At 43.4% G+C, this 23,843-nt stretch overlaps 2 protein-coding genes across 2 annotated transcripts; both read right to left on the bottom strand.

The window, feature by feature from the left end:
- Window positions 1-13,204: 13,204 nt before the first annotated feature.
- On the bottom strand, window positions 13,205-16,439 carry gjd2b (gap junction protein delta 2b). Its single transcript, XM_047611695.1, has 2 exons — window positions 15,959-16,439; window positions 13,205-15,254 (listed from the first exon to the last, which is right to left on the bottom strand). Exons 1-2 carry the CDS (start codon window positions 16,027-16,029, stop codon window positions 14,411-14,413), a joined length of 915 nt encoding a protein of 304 aa, XP_047467651.1. The 5' UTR covers window positions 16,030-16,439; the 3' UTR covers window positions 13,205-14,410.
- Window positions 16,440-17,897: 1,458 nt separating this feature from the next.
- On the bottom strand, window positions 17,898-21,602 carry LOC125023714 (actin, alpha cardiac muscle 1). Its single transcript, XM_047611180.1, has 7 exons — window positions 21,447-21,602; window positions 20,874-21,012; window positions 20,286-20,610; window positions 20,048-20,209; window positions 19,673-19,864; window positions 18,282-18,463; window positions 17,898-18,203 (listed from the first exon to the last, which is right to left on the bottom strand). The coding sequence occupies exons 2-7, from the start codon at window positions 21,000-21,002 to the stop codon at window positions 18,060-18,062; spliced, it is 1,134 nt and encodes a 377-aa protein (XP_047467136.1). The 5' UTR covers window positions 21,003-21,012; window positions 21,447-21,602; the 3' UTR covers window positions 17,898-18,059.
- Between the last annotated feature and the right edge of the window lie 2,241 nt (window positions 21,603-23,843).

The raw sequence follows: 23,843 nt of genomic DNA, 5'->3' as shown, positions 1-23,843 counted from the left end.
CTATCACTTTGCATTCAATATGATGCTAGTCAAATAATGCACAGGTTCAAATATTAATTTTTTTATTTCAAACGTGTGCAACAGTAGGGTGGCCGTGCAACTGCCAGAAACACAAATATACCTACGTACAAATAACTGAACATAGCTAAATTATTAACATATGTACATGAAGAAGGAATACCACTCATTTTGGCCGCAGTAGTTGGCCAACAGGAGTGAGCTGCACTGCTTATATTTCATCTGGGGAATGAAGAGGCTCTCGACCAATTGTGCGGAACCTGACAGAGCCCGTGTGTAATATGCAGTCTCATGATTGGCTCAGCAGCGGTAGGGGCGGGGTCTGCAGTGTATAGGAAGCTTAGACTGACAGGTCTCAGCTAGTGTGGTCCCTTTTATTCCTTCACTGAAATATGTTGGATCCATGTTAATGTGTATTTAAAATTTAAAAAAATCTGTAAAAAAATGTCTAATCAACCAAAGGTTTTGTGACACCCCCCTCCTGCAGACCCATGGCTTACAGCATATGAGTCAGAGCCATGAAATCACCTTGTACTGCGTTGAGGCCTGACTCCACCACTCTAATATACATTCCCCCCCGTGTGCTGCCAATATCACACCTGCTTAAATTACAATCGACAGAGGCAGGAAAATAAAACAGAAAAGAAATGAATAGAAAGTATGTCACTAGTTGGATATAGGCACAACGTCTCAGGTGAGCAATGGACTGACCTTGGAGCTGCTCCCATGAGCTGCCGATTGACGACATCCGTGAATCATCACTTAGGGGACTGCGCTAACGTTTGTGTTTTTGTATCGAGAATTTTACTTTTATTATCATTCTTATTGTTCGCCCTTTCCTGGATCCACGTCTCTGGAGACGGACCTCAGGACTTCCTGCGTCACCAGCTGCCTGTCCTCATCAGAAAATAACTTTACTTTTTTATCACAAACTTCCCGTCCGTCGTCTCCCGTCAAAGTGGCCAAAGTGGGACATGAACTCGCATGGGGGCAGGGAAGTGGGGAGGGGGGCACTGCTGGCTGGCTGGTTGGAGATATTTGGTCCTGAGGGGAATGCTCTCGGGCTTTTGACAGAATAAATGACTGACAGTGAGTGTTTGCCTGGCTGGCAGACATGGGGTGAGTGGGGAGGTCCAGAATGGCAAAAGACACGCCAGAATGGGGACAACAAACAAGGTCATGCAAACTATGCCGACTTTAAAACTATGGAGGGGTAAAAGGGCCACTGTGGTGATGGTAGCGGTTTTAAGTTTGGTGTTTTTCCATGCACACACGGACTTGTTTTAAGGGCGTAAGATCACAGCCAAGAGAAACAAATGAGCTAAAATAAGTTTAACAAAGTATAATGATAAATATTCATTTTCGTAGCCTTCATAAACTATGCAACACGCAGAATGTAACGCCTACAAAGTAAAACTAAAGTGTTCACTGAGAGTGTAAAGATAGACATTTCCAGTCACATATCTTCATGTTGGAGCACAGCTGCAGCTCAGCTCTGATACATTATGCAGTTCAGGATCATCCCAAACGTTTTTTTTTTTGGGTGGGTGGTTTAGTTTCTGCTCTGTACAGTGTAGTAGTAAACAATGCATGATTTATCAAAGGCTAGAAAACATCCTGTATCTGCGCTGCGGGTTTCCACAGAGGAGGAGAAGGAAGAGGAGGAGAAGGAGTCACGTGCATAAAAGTATACGTCTGGCTGTCGCTAATGCCGCATGGCATAGGCCCTGTCTGCATGAGTGAGATCATATCCTCAAACAAGGAAGCTGTGGTGAAGTCATGTCTGGCTAGCTGGAAGAGACAGCAGTCTAAGGCAAACACACATGTGGCCCCGATCCACCGCTCCCCCTCCCCCGCTTTTCTAATTTATTTCTTTTCTTTTTTTTTTTTCCTCCCACTGCAGCTCACATTCTCCTCCTCTCAAGTGTAATTTTCTTTTCCGCGCGCCCTCGCCTGCCGTCGCCTTTTGTTCGGGCCCTGTTCCGCTTCCCACCGCCCCGCGATGGGGTGCAGAGGTGATGTAATGCAGGTCTGCGCTCATGAATGTTTGAGCAGAAATTTCACACTCTACTTCAGTCATGTGAGGAGTAAAGCGGGAGGACTGACCAAGCATATTTAAAAAAAAAAAAAAAAAGTGTGTCTGTGTGTGTGTGCGCATGTGTGTGCATTCACTCCAGAGAATAAGGGGGGTAAAAAAAAAAGTTCAGATCCCACGCAAGTTGTTTCGCATAAATAATAGTTCACCGCTAATCACTGCATTTAGTGGACGTTAAACATATGGAAGTAGTTTGATTTTAGCATATGTGTTCCGTGCAGTGCATGCATTTACATGCATTTGCATACATTCATTCCTATGAGTGTAGCTATGAGGTGATTATTTTGTGAATTTGTTAGTTATTTGCGAAGCAAAAATCTGAACATTTGTCCTTAAAATGCGAGAGTTTACTATTTTCTTGATAATTGTTAAAGGTATACATCGTGAATTAGTGTTGTGTTTCATATACAAAGTAATAACTTGTTATTACATTAATCATAATAAGTGTGCTTGTTAAATTGTGCCCCAGAGTAAGATTACTGGGAAAACAAGTTTAGGAAAATTGGTATTGCATTAAATATGTAGTCAAGTGAAACGCTACCCTTAGCATGCCTTTGTGTTTATGGAGGCCGCTGGACAGTCAAAGACACGGACACACACAAAAAGGGAGCTCCATTAACCCAGAGAGAGGACAGTCTTTGCCAGATGTGTGATGTCTCCCAGGGGGAACCCTGGTGCACTGTGCTCCAGGATTAATCGTTTGAATAAAAGAAAACATAATTAAAACCTTTCCTCATGCCCAGGCAATCAGACTGATAGAGGAAGAGAGGAGAGGGTGGAGAGACAGCTTTGATGGATAACCATAGCCTGCCCCTCTCCCCTTACTCACATGGCACACACACACACACACACACACACACACACACACACACACACACGACATACTGTACATAAGCAGAGATTGCACAATTGATGGCTCTCAAATGCAGACTGCGTCGATATTTTTATTTATTTATTTTTTTTCTTGTGTGGCATTACAGCGGCCACCGCAAAGCGGGAGTCAGCGAGTGGAAACGATTCTCTCTGCCGGACACGTAGTAGTTGGTATGTGAGAGATGTTTTCCTTTACGTGTGCAGGGCCTCGGTTGTTCCAATATTTGCTGTGAGGCATTCCAATCTTAAAACAATAGTGAAGAAATCCTGCTTCATTCATATAAAATGAGATGAGCGCATCCACCATCTGAAACGTTCATTCAAGCGGAACATATTACAGAATATTATTTAATATGGATGGTTTTAGTCTGTATCCCTTCTGGGTGTTTAAGAAAGCTTCCACTGCAATCTCTCTAATGGATGGCAAGCTGCAAACCAGCACTCCCTCCATATTCATGAGGAGGCTCTATAGTCCTGCATGTCAACGCGGGGACCACGCAGCCTTCTGTTCGTGTTGGTCGGACATTTTTTATTGTCTGCGTGTGAAGGAGAGAAGAGCGAACAAGTACGTATGAGTATGTAAAACGGCCTGACATGAATCGTGTCTATATAAATGCATCTGAGTAGAAGTGGGCTGAATAACGAGCGGAGCTTCTCCACAGAGGGCATTCCTGCTCTGTGGTGCTGCAGGGTGGGACTGTGGTGGACAGCTGCTCGCTCAGGTCATGTGAACCCAAATCTCTGTTTGGAGGGAGACCAGCTTGTCTCCAGTTGTGTCTCCCAAGGCACAGCTCCCAGACCGGCCTGAGCCTGAGCAGCTTTCAGTGGAGAGACGCTGTACGAACCCCGTGTACACCGATCAGCCATAAAATTAGAACTACTGACCATCTTGTAGACATGTACCTCCCACCTAGACCAGACCGAGCACCCCCATTCTATAATAATGACACTTTTTTATGGCAGCAGGATGAAGCCTGACACACACACAAAAATGGTTTAGGAACAACTAAAAAACAACATGAAAAAGGTGTTGACCTGGCCTCCAAATTCACTAGATCCCACCCACATGATCCAAACACCCCCACTAAGCAGCATCCTGGTGCCAGACGCCACAGGACTCCCTCAGAAGGTCCATTCTCTGATGAGTCCCAACTGCTTTGGAGGCACGAGGGAGACCTACACAATATTAGGAAGGTGGTCATGATGTTATGCCTGCTTGGTGTACAAACCACTTCCTTGAAGGATTAATAAAGTATTCTGATTCTGACGGTAGAGTTTGGACCAAGAGAAAACATTAAAGTACAAACTGGAACAATTATTTGGTCTCTCTTGCCAGTTTTTTAGGTATATTGGTGAAAACTAATGGTTTCCAATGTAACAGTCCTGCACTAATTTTTGTGAAGGTTATGGGATTCAGAGAGATGTTGTGTATCCATTCTGGACGCTGCTCGTCTACTATTGAACTGGATCAGACTAATATATGCCCAAATACTGTACATGGTATGTGGTGCGTCAGCATTGATGAATTAAGACAGCATTAGTTTATGTGGGTACTTAATACTTAAGAGATCACAATGTCACATTAAATCATATTTTATTAAAAAGTGATCAAGTTAAGCATAAGCCAGTTGGCCAAAGCTAAACACATCAGAACCCGAGGGAACTTATGGTAAGTGTGTACCTGTTAATTCCGACCTAGACTCCTCTCAACGTTTCACACATTTATTTTTCAAAACTAGTCACGCCTGAATGTGTTAAGAAATGAATGCATGGGTGAGCTCCTGAATTTCAGTGTAAAGTTATTAAAACACACTTACTATTAAGTCACAAATGAGCTCTTGACTATGCGCCAGATTCCCTCTAAAACAAATAAAAGAACATTTTTACCCATTTTTTTAAAAAATGCATCTATAACCCACTGCTTATAATATGATCCAGAAGAGATGAATGCACTGAATAGTTATGAAAAAAACAAAGCGCAAATGTGTACATTCAGGGATCAATAATGTGTAACTTCTCTGGATGAAACTGATGGTTATTGGTCAATACGTTTACACATACCTGTACAAGTAATTTCGCCTTAATAATCTAGGAAACTGTCACAGCTGAACATTTGCCATTTTCCTGAGTCTGCAGCAGCAGTGGGAGAAGTGTTTTTACAGTGCAACAAAATCATCTTTTTTTCTCTTAAAAGGAAGTAAGGAAACATCACACATGTCCTAGTCAGAGGGATTAAACTGTCTTTAAGATTCATGATCATTTGCAATACAAGACTAACATGTGCAAAGTTGCCACTCCCCCCCCACCACCCCAAAAAAACAACAAAAAACAGCTGTAGTGGACAGAAAAGGAATTACTTCACCAGCATAAAACATTTTTTAAGACTTGTAAGACACAGGTTTTTTTGCAGAGTGATAGCGTAAATCAGCTGAAGTCAGGAGAAACGGACTTTCATCAGGTAGAGCCCATCTGGTTGCTGCTGGCGTATTGATCCCAGAATACCATTAAGCCATTTCTTTAGGTATTCCACTACATCAGCAGACTGTAGCTACACCACTGAACTCTGCCCCTGTTGTCCTTGTTCAGGTCATCGCTGGTCCTACCACCTCTATAATGATTTTTGCCTTGAAACTCCTCACTCCAGTCGCACTGGTTTGGTTTCATCATTATCTGCATATCTTAAAAGTGTCATTTATCGAACTGTCTTAAGCTTTCATATGTAATATTCATGTATTTCGATTTGAATCTCATCAACACTGTTTTTTTTTTGTTTTGTTTTTTTCCTTTTTTTGCTGTGGCAGCATCCAAATACAGCTTGTTAATTATGTTATGAAACTGCGGCGGTGTTACCTTTGGCGGCACAGACACGTTGGCAAGAGAAAGCCGAGAATCATTAGCACAATCAACGCTTGCCGCATGTCAAAGCCTGGCTGCTGCGATCCAACTCGCAAATTTATACTAGCTTTGGAAGGGAGGCGAAAGACGACGAGATTGCAATTGATCTCCGGCGATCAGGTGGAATTTCATGCACGCATTTCAAGTGGCTCACAGTTTAAGATGTCCTCCGGCGCGCGGAGCTGGCTTTCTCGACGCGTGGGTGGGAGGTGTTCCGTGTGTATGTGTTGTGTGTGAAACTGGACGGCTTGGAAGGAGGGTCGATGGCGAGATTTCTCAGCCTAATTAACGCCTCTGCAACGACGGCAGCATACGTTTCTGCACGAATTTCCCGGCAGAAGAAATGAGGAGGGAGCGGCGCGGCATGTGTGCACGAGCGCTCATGGGAAATGGGGCGGTGTGGAGTATGCATGTGTGCCATTTCATAGGTCATTTTAGGGAAATGGAACAGCCTGACACGCTACTGGGAATATTTGTGCTTCGTAGTCGACGCGCGGCTTGGCCTTAATGCCGCCATTTGCAGCATATTGCCAAAATTCAGGTGTTTGAAGGCATACACACGTATGTAGGGGCTGTGTCTCTATGAGGTTTGATGAAGAAAATGTGACAGATTTAAACTCTTATATTGTCTCAGCTTCCTCAAGAGCTTATTTCAGAGCCAGATTAAAATATAAAGCTAAAATATAAAGGCAGGGGTAGTTCATGCTGTTGTTTTATTTATACAGTTTTCCCTTAAAAAGGTTCAGCTCACTAGCTGATATTTTTGCTTGGGTTAGAGGTGTTGATTCGTCGTTTGCGCTCTCCTGCTGCATCAGGAGAAGTTCAAAACAACGTGGCTTCTCTGTTTATAACAAATGCAGTGAATAAGGTGAACAGAAAGCATGACAGGAACACGACACGGTGCTGCACCAGACTATAGCACACAACTGTCAACACGCAAATAAAAGCTAAATGCATGTGTCTCAGCTGCTATATATATATGTATATAATTTTAGAAGCTTTTGAAATAGTAAAAATGTATTTGCCTTATATGAAGCAGTATAATACATGATTATTCTGCTGTTTTTGCACCGGTCGTGTCTTTTTTGAAACACCTGAGCATTTCCTTTTTCTTTTTTTCTTTCCCCAAGCACAGCAAACAACGGCGAGGCTGTGGTCGCACATGCCTCGAATTCCTCTCTATCATTTGTAAGCCAAACGCATCAGCCCGATCTCTAAACCGCGCTGCGTCAAAAAGAGAGACAGAGAAAAAAAAAACTGATAGCCATGCTTCAAAGGGTGATTTTATACCATTTCTTTGGGGTCGTGTAAAAGCGACGGCCGACAAAGTGGCATCAAACATAATGGGAAGTGGGTGGGGGGAGAGGTGTGGGAGGGGAGAAGAGAAACAAACCGGGGGGATGGTGATGGTGGTGGGGGGGGGGATTAGAGGTATCAAAAGTGCGAGGGTTGGAGAAGGTAGCGGGATGCTGAAATAGGGACATAGATTATTTTGTGGGAGTGAGAGAAAAAAAAAAAAAGAGGAGCAGCAGAAAAGCCACTGAGAAAAAGCAGATGACAGTGTGCCGGGTTCACACAGAGTGCAAAGGTAAACCGGAGCGAGGTAGAGCAGACGACGTGTGAACCGTGGGTTCGTCTCTCACAGCTTGTAATTATGCATTCCTCTTGACATTTCTAAACAAATGAATTGACGATCAAAGTGTTAATATTTGAGGGGGAAAAAAAAGCTCTGTTATTTCTTTATATAGCAGCAGCTTCCCCTGTCATCTGGCTGCTAAGCAGCAGACAAGTTAAAAGGTGGCCCCTTTATTCCGCAGCCACAAATCTTACAAGGGGGGGGTATTATCTTCTATCCCCGCGCGCCTCTCTGTAATGCACAGCCGTGATTCACAGCCTTCTCCGCGCGTGACTGCATTTCAGAGTGTGTAGTTTTGAAATTAATATCTCCCTGCCTCTTTTCCCTCCGTCCTGCACCTCACTCGTCTGCACCTCCTATATCAGCGGAGGTCCAATTGGCCGGCGAACAGCTCCGTGTCCGATTAAGACTTGCCAGCCACTGATTTTTATTGGCTGTGTAATGGTGCAGAACCTAAACATTTATCAGGGTCAATGGCCTGTGTGTAGTACAAGCTATTAGGGATTGCGGAGGAGGAAAGTGGGTGTGGGAAGTTCGAACAAGCTGTAGATGTCAGAAGGAACTGTCGCCGGAAAGAAATAGTTTCAGTTTTGTTTGTCTTGTTTTTTTTTCTGCTGCAGTGTGGCTCGGCCCTGTCTGATTTGCATTAATGACAAACTGCTTTAACGAGGGGGGGGAGTTGGTGCAGTAAGGCAAAAGGTGTAGTACCCCATAGGTTGCGGCTTAAAAATGCTGGATCTTCACAACCGAAAGTCGCTGAACCTTAACAAAGTAATTAGTAAAGAAAGTTGCGTGGTCTCATTTTCATTATCCTAACTTGGCCTACCCGCCAAAAAAAAAAAAACAGAAGAGGAAGATTTCATCTGCTTTTGGGTTTGGGTGCGTCGTGTCCTCACCCAGGTGCTAGCTGTCCCACGGTGAACCTCTGGTTGAGCATAATCCACTAATGTTCTTAATCCTGGGGTCACATTAAAAAATGGATGAGAAATTAATCTGCTGTCAGGTCTGTCAGGTATATTTTGTCAGTGCCAGCGCTTATTTTCAACCAAATCCGTCTGTATGGGCCAATACGGCCTCAACACCAACCAAATCAGCCGGCGAAATCCCTCGGTGCAGACGCTGTCAAATGTTCTCTGTCCCTTTGTCCTTGTATTGTGAAGCATCCATTATGATGGTGAAGTTAACCCTCGGAAGTTTTGGCCTATTTTCGCCAGTTTTGAATACTTTTGATTTTGCCTTTATATACCACATAAAAAAATGTTTTCTATGCCTGTGTTCGGTACCTTTTCTTTAGCTTGACTTCATCTATATAATTTAGTTACCTCCTTCTTTTGGCACCTCCCCCTGATCCACATCTGTATATTTATCATGTATAGTAGTATTAGATGATTCAACTGTCTTTTTTCTGTTTTGTAAAATGAATGATGATTACAAAATACTGGGACAGAGTTTCAAACTGACCGCAGCGCTCCGGGTGACCTAGTTTTTTTAGTTTTTTTTTTTTTGTCTGGCGTGGTCACAGACTAGCAATGGTTAAAGACAAAACACCCAAAGCAAACTTCACAGGCGGAAAACTTTTGCTTCCTTGAACTGCCTTAAAGGACAGTGGCGAGGAAGGAGAGACAGAGAACCTTAACGGCAAGAACAGAGAGAACAGACAACAGAGGTTGCCTTTGCTCCTCTGCCAGACAGGAAGTCAAAAAAACTTGGTTTACAAACGCATCGCAAATGCATTACTGCTCCCTCCTCCACACGGATGCAAACATCAAGTGTGTTTTTGTTTCAGTGTTTGCCATATCTGCCTATGCCATGCTATGCCGTGCATATGCGCCGCCGTAACCGGGCTAATTGCATTGCTTCTGGCTGAGTGGATCAAAAAGACCCACATTCACAGTTTTTTTCTACTGTTCGCTCTCCGCCTTTTCATGCTGCAATATGTGCAAAAGGCAGAATTGAAGCAGCACGCGTCCCCCTCGAGCCAGTCTTCTCTTTTCAGATTGGTGAAAGAGGAGAAATTGGGAGGACATGCTTGTTTTGGGGCAGAGGGAACGCCGGATTCAGGTGAAAGTCCTGCCTTAATCTGTCTATTACTTTGTAAAGGCCACACAGAGGTAGGTCATGCTGCGAGGAAAAGTTTGTGTTGTGTATACTGGTCTATACTGGTCTAAGAGCAATAAGCAGTTATAATCTGTTTTGTTCTCATTCATTACTTTATTTAAACATTAACATCAGCAAACTGTTTTAAAATTGAGTGTTGAATTAAAAGTTTCTCACAGAGAAAATTAAGATGAATCATTTTAACATATGTGGTTCTTGTCCTTAAGTAGTAAGCAAATGTAAACATGTATTTAGGTCATTAGAACATAATTGCTGATTCAGGCACACACACGTCATCACATTAGACAACATTAGGCCACGTCATCATGGAACCTAATAAATCAGTTATGCTCAGCGTTCATGCAGAACTGGACCTTGTAAATCACATTTGACCCCGATTTGACCTGAGAATGTTTCCTTGATCTTCTCAGATTGACACAGGAACGCATAAAGGGTTAATAGTACAGTGGGAAAGTGTTTGTAACTGTGGACCAGGAGGAATCCGGACCACCCCGTCTTCCAGAACTGCTTCGGTGTGAATGTCTCTTTGAGGTCATTCCACAGCGTCTCTATTTGCCTTCTGCTGTGCTGTTGAAGCTTCACTGTGATGTCCGTGGTCATTTTCAGGCTGCATTACCCAACGTCTGCGAGCTCCAGCTGGACAGCCACCCCGCCACGATCCTGCAATGACTTCAGTAGAGTTTGGAGTTTATTTTCCACTTGATGGTTGCGGGGTATCTAGGCCCAGAGGCAGGAAAGCGGCGCAATGTTATTTTCATGGCCGTGGTTCGTAGTAGTGGAGAGGAGTGGAGTGTCAGTGCTCCAGTGCCTCGGTGACTTACACCTGGTAGACTCATGAACAGACTCCAGCTCTAATGGATCTTTTCCGTTACTCTTCTTTTCCCTCAGGTACTCAAAGTTGTGCCTTTTGATTCATCATAGCCGTGCACTGTGGGACTAAATCACTACGGTACTCAGTCATCTCCATTTCTAGACAGTCCGTCTAAATGCAGACGCATGTGGATCTGAATGGTTTAACATGGCTTTGCAAGCTTTCCAGTTGAATGTGTTTATGTATTGATTTTACACATCAGTATAAACCATACTTACATGCTTTCCCCGGCATGCTATATGCATGTGTAGTTTCAGTAAATTCTGTGTTATTAATTTAAAAAAGATTGCGTTTGTTCATGGCTGCACCTGATCCAATCATATTTTAGGACTGCATTTTATACAAATATACAGTCAGAATCAAAGAGTTCATCAACCTTTTCTTGCCAGTGTGTGAGAAGAGGCTGCCGTGATTGTTGATAAAGATGTCAGCGCTTCAGCTCCATCACTCATGTCTGCCGGTCTGGGCCTGTCACTTACATTTAAACACATTGTGGTCAAAATAAATCACATCTCCAATTGCAAACTATGAAAAAAAATAGATAAATAACAACTTGTTCTCCTGAAGAAACAGTCAAGAGACGCTAGTCGCGAAAAACCAACTCACTCAAATCTCAAACTCGGTCTTCTCTGCGTATTCGAACAGACTATGGCCTGGAGCTCCACTCTGTCCAGAGTAAATAAATAAATGTACTCTCTCCTGATAGAAGACATAGAAAAAAATTCTAAATGGCAACAGCGGATGCACATGTGATGATTTTGACTTATTCAGTGAAATCCTGCAGATTTTAGCAATTTCAGTCAACACACGACAACAGAACAGAGTGACCTGGTGACCCGAGAGCAACCTTATACTGTAAATGAATTTTAATGTCAAGCATGAGACCTTTATTCTTAATGCCTTCAAGTCCTGAATATTTATATATTTATATTTGACTTTTCATTCACTATGACGAGTGTATATGTGTTTTTTTTTTTTACTGAAATTTGTAAACTTTCACACACATAGGAACAAATACTCATCCTGTAAATTGAGAATCTTAATTTCTCAATTTTGCAGCATGAGCAGCCTATGGTTTTGTTCTCTTACAGTCCACGCTCAGGGACAAAGCCAGTCCTTTAATGTGCGTGTATTTTTGTTTGTGGTCCACGTTAAAGATCGGGGGAGGAAATATGACTCTAGAAATGCCTTCTTTCCACCCGAGAACCTGCAATCACATGAAATCTGAGGTGTTCCTGCAGCAGTTGTTGCCTTGTAGTCTTAAAATAGCTCGTGTGCAGCCTAATTGTGTTCTACTGCAGTTGTCAAGGTGGCTACTGCCAGCAGATAAACGCAGAGGCCTTTGACGGTAGCCCGTTTCTACATACGGTGCGCCCACATTGCCTCACATGTATGAATATATAAAGGTTAGTGTCATGTAGATTTGCTGTACCGCTGCTCTGTGTGTGGCCGGTAGCCTGGGCGCCGTGGCCACAAAGAAATGCAGATCTCTGCTGAGCCCTGCAACGCTCACATGGTGTAAATGCAGGACAGCATGCATAATTGCGTTCACACATACCCCAATAATTTTGCAGTTCTTGACACCAGGTTATGAATTTTGCAGGAAAAGGCTTCAAAAATAACTTTACAGTGATTGTTTGAAAGGCAGCAGCGTTTTGCTACGTTTTCCCATTTTATTAGAAGTGATTGCCTCATAATTTGTGTTCACTGTGTGAATATTAAACCCTAAAACTGAATGCGGAAACACTGCAGTTTTTAACTGCACTGCATCAAATGAATGTTGGCAAAGCTGGCAAACGTTTTTTCTTTTTCTTTTGTTCTGTTCAGTTCCTCTCTTTTTTTTTTTTTTTTTTTGAAGTTCATGACTTAAGGAGTAAACTCAAATCCCTGCTGAGTTGGAGATGGATGCGCAGGTGCCTTTTTCTGTTTGATTTCTCCCGGCTTTGCAGAGTCATCCTGGCGGGAGAATGGTAAAGAGGCCGGCCCTTCCCTGATCACCTGCAACGGTCAGCTGCAAATCTTCCGTTATAACTCCGTTCCTCTCTCACTCTGAATCTCTCACTCTCTCTCCCTTGTGTGGTCAGATATTTGAGCGCTTTCCTTTTTTTTTTTTCCCCCCTCTCTACATCTTTTGTTTTCACCCTGACCTTCACGAGGAGTGAACAGCTCTCTGCTCAGTTCAGGCTGCTTCCTTTCTTAAATAAGACGAGAAGGGATGAGCGGAGCAGCAGAAAGGGCAGCTCCTACGGTGTTCAGAATTATGATTAGTTTTTCTGTCATCCCTGCAGAGTACAAGGAAGGTCTCATACTAAGTTTACAGTGAAGCCCTGTGAATTGACAGTTCACCTATAAAGATAAGCATCTTATTTGATTCTTGGCATAAAGACTAAAAGTTTCCCTACTCCACTCTGTTATGGAACGTAGGTGTGGATGCGTCTCATGGAGGCAGCATCAGTATTGCAACACATTGCAGAGTGGTGAGATTCTGTACAAGGTGTGTCCTGCAGTAGGTTTTTTTTTTTTTTTTTTTTTTCATACAGAGGAGTGGGTGTGGCTAACATCTTCACTGCACCAAGGCAAAACTTCCCCTGGATGTCTGTGTGATAGCTCGGTCGAAACGCTCTCAAGCAGCCGACACACAAAGCACTGCACCTCACACATTTCTGGTGTACATGAATCCCACTTTTATTTTCCACAGAAAAAAAAAAAAAAAAAAAAAAAGATGTTTGGTTTTTTTTTTCTGGTCTGTTTCGGTTACATTTAAAACCATTCTATGAAAAACTGTAGCACCAGAGCAGATTTCTTTTGCCCGTTCTTTGATAAAAACCTCAATTTGTGCTATGTTTCAGTTTTTGATCAGCTTCAATTGGGGAGAGAGATTCCTTTCATGTCATGTTTATAAAAAAAGACTAGCACTTCATTTCTTTTTCCAGTCATTTTGCAAAGTAAAACAGAGAAAACTGTATATCTTATTCTCTTTGTTTAAATCACAACAAATACATTTAAAGCAAATAAAAAATTGGGCGGTATTTAGCATAATCCAAGCAGGGAATCAGCTTTCATGATGATTATTATATATTTATATATATTCATATGTATACATATATATATTATGTTTATATACAAGTATGGCACTTGATTACACGAAAGCAAGAAAACACTTCACAAATAAAAGCAGTGGGCGCTTTGGTGTGTCATAAATTAAGGAAGTCACAGACGTTAGCGTTTGCAGCAAATTCACCAGATACTGTTTTGCAAGTTAGCTATTAAGCAATGGAATGGTTACATATGTTAAGGTCAGTGGTGCAACACAGGCAACATAAAACATGAAAGAAGCTGATGTATTTTAACTACGTGGAACCATAATCAGTAAGGATTTATATAGCTATGCATATATAAATCTGGATGGTAGATTTGTCCTTTGTATTGTGCCATTGAAATAGGTTGGTGCCAAAAACAAGGTGGAAAGAAAATCTTAAAAACACCGTCAGGTCAGTAGCACATTTGGATAAGATCAGGCTCTGCAGTGTTCACCTCTTAGTGCAATTTTTGCATTTACTCTCTTCAAGTACAGCCCACAAAGAGTAAATATGTGAACACGTCAACATGGTCTCCTTTTCAGCATCTTACAGAGTATAAACGTTACTAAAAAGTTGCATCAGTGCAATAATAAATAAGTAAACAAACGTGTAATCCACGCTTGCCATGAAGTCCCAACAAATCAAAACAACGAACAAAAATCTGCCCACTCTTTAAAGTCATGACACGAATTAGGCGTGCGGAGCTGTCCATCATGTCCATCAATGTTTTAGATGTTTTAGTTTTTTTCTGTCTTTTTTTTCCTTTTTTTTTTTTTTTTTTTTTTTTTTTCATATTTTCCTTCCACTCCTTCTTCCCGGGTGTGTTACACATAAGCAGAGTCACTGGACTGAGTGCGGCCGAAATTGGGCACACTCATCCTTGGCAAGTCCTTATTTCTGATTTCATAAATGGACTTCCGCCGAGCCTGCACACCTCGCACGGCCGTTTTGATTTTCCTCCAGCCCAAATGATTGAGTTCTGCCAGGTTCAACACCACGCAAAAGCCGCTGACCGCGAACATGAAGACCAGGAACACTGTCTTCTCCGTTGGTCTGGAGACGTAGCACTCGACATCTTTTATGCAGGGGTAGCGGTCGCACTCGTACACAGACGGGACGTTGAATCCATACAAGAAATACTGACCCACCAAAAAGCCTATTTCCAGCGCGTTTCTGAAAACCACCTGGATGATGTAAAACCGGGAGATGCCCTCCTGTCGCCTCATTTTGGACTTTGTAGTTCTCATTGCCGAATTAGGGATCTCTTTGACTTCTAAACAGTCTGGCTCGGCTTCTTTGGTGGAGTTCTCTGTGTTCTGAAGTACTCCATTAACAATGGTGTTCTTTATCTTTTTGCTCTCGTCTCGCTTCAGTGAATCTTGATCCTTATCTAGTGTCAGATAGACTGTTGAGTACCGCCGCTCCTTCTGCTTGGCCGACTGGTGCACCGAGTATGTGATAAAACAAAGACTCGGAGTGCACACCATGATGATTTGAAAAACCCAATATCTAATGTGTGAAATGGGGAATGCCTTGTCGTAGCATGCCTGGTTGCAGCCCGGTTGTAAGGTGTTACAAACAAACATGGTCTGCTCGTCATCATAGACAGTCTCTCCAACTATTGCTACGATTAGAATCCGGAAGATGACCACCACTGTTAGTAGGATCCTAAAAAGCAAGCAAACAAACAAACAATGTGAAAATAAGTGTAAATATATATGTGTTTACATGTGGTTCGGTTGTGCGCTGCCGTGGTGGCTGATGCGCTTTGAATCCAAATCGGGCGAATTGGTTTAGGGAGCTGTCCAGTGCTGAAACAGGACGCGCTTAGAGGTGTGCTGTTTTTTTTAATGCAATTTGCTCCTTTTTATGTGTCTGTCAGTGTGTGCGTTCTTTTGTGATTTCATGGCAATGGCATGTAAGCAATCGGCGTTGCTTTGACTGCACCTGTGTGAGGTTTCTTAATGGAATGAGGTGGAAACGCCGACTCTCTCTCCGCCACCCATTAGAGCACAACCACCACTCAAACTCACCAGCAGACATCAAATGAATAAACGGACAAATGAATACATGAAACAACACATGAATTTTGTAGTTTAGTTTTGGAGATTTGACTTTGCAGCATCATCCAGGGTTCTGACAAGACAGCTGGCAACTGATTTACTTGGCTGTCTCTTCTACGAGGAGGACAAAAAGGAAATCTGTGAAACAAGACAGAAAAAATCCACAACACAGACACGAAGGACTGGGCACCATACTACAGACGATCCTTGAGGCACAACACAGAAACGGGGGACTGGGAACCATGCTAAAGACGATCCTGGAGGCTGCTGCGATTCTTCGTTGTTCTTGGTTTTTGTTGATCATCTTACCTTCCTATCATAGTAGAGTGCTGCTGGACAGCAGCCTCCAAGAGCCTCTCTAGTATAGTCCATTCCCCCATTTCTGTGCATCCGGAGAAGACGAGGGCACAACGGCACTCTGTTCAAATCCCTCAAAAAAAAAGCGCTTTATTTCCTGTCAGGCTTCTCTCTGTCTTTCGTTGTTTTCAGTCTCCAAATCGTCCGCTTTCTGCTAAAAAATGCATCCGTTACGGGATGCTGCTACCGTCCCCGTCTCTCTCTGGCTCTCTGCGCGCTATCTGGTTGGTTTTGCGCTGAGCGCGCAACGCCAGGCAGCGTCCTGCTGTGTGTGCCGAGCGCTCTCCCAACGTTGCTACACCTTTCCTTGTCATGAGAATCTGAAGGGCTGATTACTATAAGCCCTCCTATTTTCGATCTTCAGATCAGTTTGATGGGCTGCGCGCTGAGTCTGGATGGAGGGAGGTTGGATTTAATGTCTTGCCAGCGTTAATCCGCCTTTAAGTAGTCTCCCCCCTCCCATGCGTCACGTACGCGCAGACAGGTCGGTGGAGCGCAGCCAGGAGAACCAGGGCTTGTGATTTCCAATATTTTAGGTTAGTATATAGTGTGCGCGATTCGGTGGATACTGCTGAGGACGGCTGTCTCCAGATTGCTACAACCTACATGAGTTTGTGTATTTTATTACTTGGGTGTCTCCTTATCAAACCCAAAACTGCATTGTATCGCCCCATACTCAACTGTCGAAGCTACGGAGCTGCTTGTGCCTTACATAGATCAATTCTTGCTGGGCATGGCTTGTGGATGCACCGTGTCCTGAGAATACCGGTCAAGGTGACTGTGCATAGTTTTTGACTCATCAGTGATATGTGGTCACTTGCTGGTCTAGCTCATATGTTGCATATTGCATCATTTCAACACCACCCATTGTTCCATCTATTGCTCCGTGTCCGCGCCCACAAAGTAGACAGCTTTACAAATGAACGCAATGTTGCTTTCTTGGAGCGGACAGCCCCGCATGCCCCGAGGAGTCACTCCCCGTGTCGCAGGCTGCTGCCCGGCTGGTAGAGCTGTTGTTTCCACCCCGGGCAAAGATGACGCTCTGGATACAGTGACAGAGTGAAAGTACCATCCGAGTTGCTAATCGCTTTACAAGGCAGCCTGTCTGTCCGTCCGCCTGTCTGTCCGCACCTCTCTGTCTGTGTGGAAGTTTAAAAATAGAAGCAAAAAATGTGACCCCGCCCTTGCTCCGAGATTTCAACTTATGGCGCTGCATTGTGTAAGACGCACAATGCAGCGCCATAAGACTGCTGTGCAATTTTACGCAATGTTAAGTCTACATTTTTAATCTTTTTTTTCTTCGTTTGTTTGTTTTTAAAAAAATAAATAAATAAAAATACTAGCCTATTGCTTCATTATGAATTCATGCCGAAGACTAAAAATAGCTCCTCCAATTTTCTCATGTGTTGCTACATTGTGTCCCGCTTTTATGGAGTCACACCGGGGCTTTTACCAAATCATTTACTATTTTCATGTATATATATATATATATATTATATATATATATATATATATTTATATATATATATATAATATAATTATATATATATTTTTTATTATTTTTATTTTTACTCCCACAGGTAGGCGAATGTATCGATCTTTTCTCTTATGATTAATTGTATCCAGCCAGGCTGAATGACGGCATGACAGCAGTGTTTTCGCTAATGAAACTTTGCGAGGTTAATTTCTCATGAGGTGGCTTATCCTCTCCGCTCACGGTAATCTTTTCTAATTCAACCCTTTAATAACCTTTACTCATCCATCACGTGATGAAAGGACAGAGAGCTTTGCTGCTTTCGAATGTCAGAGAAGAAAGAAAGAAAGAAAGAAAGAAAGAAAGAAAGAAAGAAAGAAAGAAAGAAAGAAAGAAAGAAAGAAAGAAACGGAGAGACTGGCTCGAGCTTGTTTATTTATAAACCTATACATATCTACATATAAATTCCATATGTGCAAACAAAGAATTTGATGAGAACACATGTATTGCTGCTTGTGGGCCATGATTTCTGTTTCGTTGGGAGAAGGTATCAGAGGGTGAAAACGGCGAGGAAACGGCTTAGAAGCACTTCCTGTGGACGATGGAAGGTCCAGCCTCATCATACTCCTGCTTGCTGATCCACATCTGCTGGAAGGTGGATAGAGAGGCGAGGATGGAGCCGCCGATCCAGACCGAGTACTTCCTCTCAGGGGGGGCGATAATCTAAACACAGACGCGTTTGTTAATATGGGAGTCAGCCATTCGAAGTGAAGTGCCGCTGTACTATTCAGCAGTGAGTACCTTAATCTTCATGGTGCTGGGTGCCAGAGCGGTGATCTCCTTCTGCATGCGGTCAGCGATACCAGGGTACATGGTGGTGCCACCGGACAGGACGTTGTTGGCGTAAAGGTCTTTGCGGATGTCAATGTCGCACTTCATGATGCTGTTGTACGTGGTTTCGTGAATGCCAGCAGATTCCATCCCTGTGCACACACAGCGGATTGTCTAGTAAGTTTCACTCCGCCCCCGCAGCAAGAAAAATAAATAAAATACTCATCTGACATCGCCATCAGCTGTCATAACAGGTGCTGAAATGGACAGCTCCGCCGACAGCTGCGAGCTATGTGGAGCAAGTGTGAACCCTAAGCCCCCTGCTTTCGTGTCTATTTATCAGCCATGGAGTGGTAATAATAATTACTCAATAAAATTAGCACTTAACGCAGAAAAACTTACTTCCACAAGTTGGCTCTGATATAAGTTCCAGCAGCTACATGAGCCTGAGAAGAACAGTCCAGACTGTTTGCTGACTCACTACACATGTTCTATTAACAACCTGATTATAAATATTTGAAATTATGTCTAACCCTCATCTTTCATTGGGAAACCACAGGATTGATGAATTTGGGAGACGGAATGATAAAAGCATAAAAGTGATGCTCCACAGGGTGCAACCAACCAACTCTTACAGTTTCCACATGTGTAAGCCGCCTACTGGACCATGACTGGCAAATTAGTTGTGTTGTAACACTGCTCGCAAGGGTCCAACTATATCTGAGATGAACTCAGAAAACAAAACAAAACAAAACAAAACAACACACACAAAAAAACAGAAGAATGTGAGCGCAGTCTTCTAGTGTCAAACTCTGAGCTCACATCATCCTGCCCAGTGGAAGCCAGGCGCTTGAGAAACATAATAATGAGCAAAACTGTTTTTGAGGCAACTGAAAATAGCAAAGGTAATACGGTGAAAGCACTCTGTATTATCGGCGCACATTAAAATCAAAAAGCACAACATTCAAACTGCAAACTGGCTCCTTGTCATGTGTGTATGTTATCAGAGGAGGAATCATAACCACTTCCATGTTGATGTTGAGGTGCAGGCAAACCATGTAGTTTAACCTAATGTAGTGCACCATATCTTAAAAACTCATGTTTTGGGACTAAATCAATTAAGTTGTCACATAGAATAAAATAGAACAACGTGTCCCTTTGAATAATATCAAAAATCTTAACACAGGCCAGAATGTGTAGTCAACAAATTAAGCAAGAATTTTCACTATTTTTTTTTCAACTATTACGATTTTGAAACATAATTTCTGCTTGCCAAAAATCCTAAATATGGTCACCCATGAGCAACACAGTGTCGCTGAAACTAAATGAATGCTTGGATGCCTGCGTTCGCCTTTACGCACCAATGAATGAGGGCTGGAAGAGGGTCTCCGGGCAGCGGAAACGCTCATTGCCGATGGTGATGACCTGACCGTCGGGCAACTCGTAGCTTTTCTCCAGGGACGAGGAGGAGGCGGCGGTGGCCATCTCGTTCTCAAAGTCCAGAGCAACGTAGCACAGCTTCTCCTTGATGTCACGCACGATCTCGCGCTCAGCTGAGAGGAATCAGACATGGGTGTTTTGACGTTAGTCATGTGCGCCTCATCTAACACCTAAGAGAATGGTGTATGTTCATAGTTTACTGTAAACTAATGGACTGGAGTTCTTGCGTGTATTGTTGTTTTATAAATAAATCATTTATTTTGTCAGATGTGACGGTGATTATCACTTTCTCTCACCGGTTGTGACGAAAGAGTAGCCGCGCTCAGTCAGGATCTTCATGAGGTAATCTGTGAGGTCACGGCCAGCCAGGTCCAGACGCATGATGGCGTGTGGAAGCGCGTAACCTTCATAGACGGGTACGTTGTGGGTCACACCGTCACCAGAATCCAGGACAATACCTAAAGGCAGCACGTGAGCATTTATTTTATGCTTCTACTCACCGGGAAAAATGCACACAGGAGGACTTTGTCATACCTGTGGTACGCCCGGAAGCGTAAAGCGACAGCACTGCCTGGATGGCAACATACATTGCGGGTACATTAAAAGTCTCGAACATGATCTGGGTCATCTTTTCTCTGTTGGCCTTTGGGTTCAGTGGGGGCTCTGTCAGCAGGGTGGGGTGCTCCTCCGGGGCTACGCGCAACTCGTTGTAGAAGGTGTGGTGCCAGATTTTCTCCATGTCGTCCCAGTTGGTGATGATGCCGTGCTCGATGGGGTATTTCAGGGTGAGAATGCCTCTTTTGCTTTGAGCCTCGTCGCCCACGTAGGAATCCTTCTGACCCATACCGACCATGACACCCTAAAAACGGCACGGGCATTGGAAATCAGCGATGTGATGGGACTATTGATGATCATCAATACAGCCAACACTTTACTGGGGAATTATGTGTTTTTAGTAAACACAGATGTTATGTTTTCCTGAGTAGCCGTGCGTAATTCTGTTGCGCAACTAAGGCACGGATGAGCTGGCTTTGTTTGTAGATATATGAATGTGATTTAAACCTCTCAAATTCCCCCCTTCCCCTCCCCTCCCATCAACAACTTTGAGTAGTTTCCTTTTACCTGGTGCCGTGGGCGACCCACTATGGAAGGAAACACGGCGCGTGGCGCGTCATCGCCGGCGAACCCAGCTTTCACCAGGCCAGAGCCGTTATCACACACCAGGGCGGTAGTCTCTTCGTCGTCGCACATGGTGTCAGCTCTGCAACACACAGGACGGGGACGCGCACGTGCACGGTTAAATTCAACAAGGAAATTTCATGTTTGTTTTGGATCAGACAGCTGAAGGCATTAACATGTACGCAAATACAAGTGATCGCTTTTGTTGAAAGAAACTATCAGTGAATTTAAGATTAGTTGTGGGTTACAGTGAACTATAGATCTACACATTTTATATGTAGAAGAGGGCTGCGCGTTATAGGATTGTTAATATTTTTTTAATGTTAATATTTTATTTAATATATCACAAGAACAGTAATCCACAGAAGACACAAGTGTCGATATGGTGAGATAATGTTATCTGGTTAGTCACAGGAGGAGGTTGCTGTGTTGAAAACCTGTGTCCACCCTCTTGCAATAAATCCTCCGTAGTTGTCTTTACTCATTCTCGGGGTGGTCTGCTGCGCGGGTACTCACCAGATCTGCACCAGGCGCCCGATCTTGAGTGTGTAACCCAGGGGTGGCGAAATGTCACGTCGAGCCAATTTATACTCTGACAAGCGTCCCCGAGACGGGGCCAAGCCGCGCGACCCCGTCTCCATATTTGGTAGCCCGTTGCCCCACTGACAACAGCCGCTCCATGAATGGCATGAAGAGTAGAGGGAACTCCCGTTCGGACGTCTGTGCCTGCCGCCCATGTATGGAGGACAGAGGTGAGGACAGGGAGACAATGACAGGCCTCCCTTTGATCTTGTAGCTTTCAGATAAATCACTGTAATATTACTGGGGGGGTCACGGTGTCAGTGGTATGTCCAGTTTGGTCACACATTTCTACCTCATATCACTGGAATATTACCTATGGGAAACAAATCATATCAATAGTGAGAGCTATAAATATATTTAAAAATAAGAAGCGCATTGCTATTTTTTTCCCCCTCCACTCGTCGGTATCGGTGATCTTACAAAACCTGACCACATCTGCTCTATTTGACATGGCTGACTGAAGGTAGTCCATCCTACAGATGAAACATTCCCTTTGTAGAGCGCCGAGTTCCCCGCTCCAAAACCACATCACCGAATTCCATGATTAAATAAAAAAAAGGAAAAAAAAAATGCACATACGGTGAGCATGCTGCGAGGCAGATGAAAGGACATATTTGCACATGCATTGCATTGATTTCATTAGCATAAAATCAATGAGTTTACCATTAATCATAATAGAGTGCTTTGAACGTTATTAATGTGGTGGCAATCCAGCATGCCTTGCATCAGCAATCTGAAAGTAAAAATAAATAAAATGTTGAATGTAATTTATGGTTTGCTTTCACACCTACAGGATGACACATATCAAACACAGACACAACTACTTGGCCTAAGGTATAATATCAAACATTAACAGAGAGCGCTTAATTTATTCTCTTCCTCCAACTACTAGTTTAATAACTACCTTTTTATGTTGTAAAAGTCAAATGTTCACTTTTTAGTCAGAAGCCTTGGTAGAGTGATCAAATGTAATGCTGATACATGGGTCGTTCCCAGCGTTCAAACAATGAGGCAAAAGGAGCACCTTGTTGTGACATATGCAATATTCTTTCTTTATTCCTGCACTGAGAAGAGAACAAGGAACGAGGAGAAATGACATTGCCGGTTTACTTGAAACAGACGGAGACAGAACTCTGAAGGCTGCGAAACAACACTGGCTGAGAGCAGTAGATGGTCCCACCACAAGGAGGACAAGACAAAAGGGCACAGCAAGCCATGAATCATATGCTGCTGTCACGCGACCTCGAGCCATAACCCTTCACTGTGTGACTCTTTGTTGTGGTCTTACGTAATGAACGGTCGGCAGTGGTCTGCTTTAAGCATCCTTTTGCCCCACTATTCAAACATTTTATGACCGTCACTTCGTTAAGCCGGTCCACGGAGAACAGCACTGCAAGGATGAAGAAAGAAAAGTGGGGGGCAACTTTCAACCCACGTTTGCACTTGCCCCAAAATATACAATTGTTTTGTTTTCTTTTAAATGACATTTCAGTGTTTGCCGCTGTCTCTTTTCATTGCATGTGCAGGTGTCATCACTGCCAGGGGAAGGGCTCGGGATGCGTGTTGCGTAACGTTATTGGTAAAACACTCATTTGGTTTGGGTGTGAAAGGTTCATGCAGTGCCCGGATTAGACGCAGATTAGACACTTGGATTCTGCTCAAGCAGCCTTGTAGTGTGACTCTCACTTTAGTGGATGCTACTGAGATTAAATCATTGTGGCACGATCATTCCCCTCCTACTCACAGCCCCTCTGGAGATCGACCTCATTACTCAGCAGCAGAGATGTGATAATAAGGACAAAACTGTCCCGAACAGAAAACACATTGATATTCTATGGGAATTTCACATCATAAACAGAGTACAAACCCTTCTAAAGAACCCTGAGGGGGGGGAGTCATCTCTCTGATGCATGCAAGGGTTTGTACTTCAGTTCGATAATGTGCAGATATGTTGGAATGTCCCCATGCAGGATCGGAGCATTTGAGCTGTTCATCAAATGCTCGCTCAATACAAACGGTCTGAAAGCACTTTGTTCTTTGTATCATGTCACATTCATCTGCGCCGAGCATCAGGGGCCGTTTAAAGGTCACAGCAGAGAGAAGACATGAAACATATTGCTCAGTGAAAATTGGGTGTCCTCTTTCTGGCCTGTGCACTGAATACTGAGTGACAAGCTGTTGGCTTATGTCTAAGTCTTCTGCTGGGTTTCTCATAGGAGCACGGGGGGGCTTGAATCACTGCCACCGTGGCTGAATTTATACTGCAAACATTTGCTCATTCTTCATCACTGATACTTTGGAAAGTAAATTGAGCTTTTTCTAAAATCTTTA

This window comes from Mugil cephalus, chromosome 17 (genome assembly GCF_022458985.1).
Source record: "Mugil cephalus isolate CIBA_MC_2020 chromosome 17, CIBA_Mcephalus_1.1, whole genome shotgun sequence".
NCBI classification, from domain to species: Eukaryota; Metazoa; Chordata; class Actinopteri; order Mugiliformes; family Mugilidae; genus Mugil; species Mugil cephalus.
The sequence above is the reverse complement of the archived record's forward strand: the minus strand, read 5'-3'. Positions and strand labels throughout refer to the sequence as shown.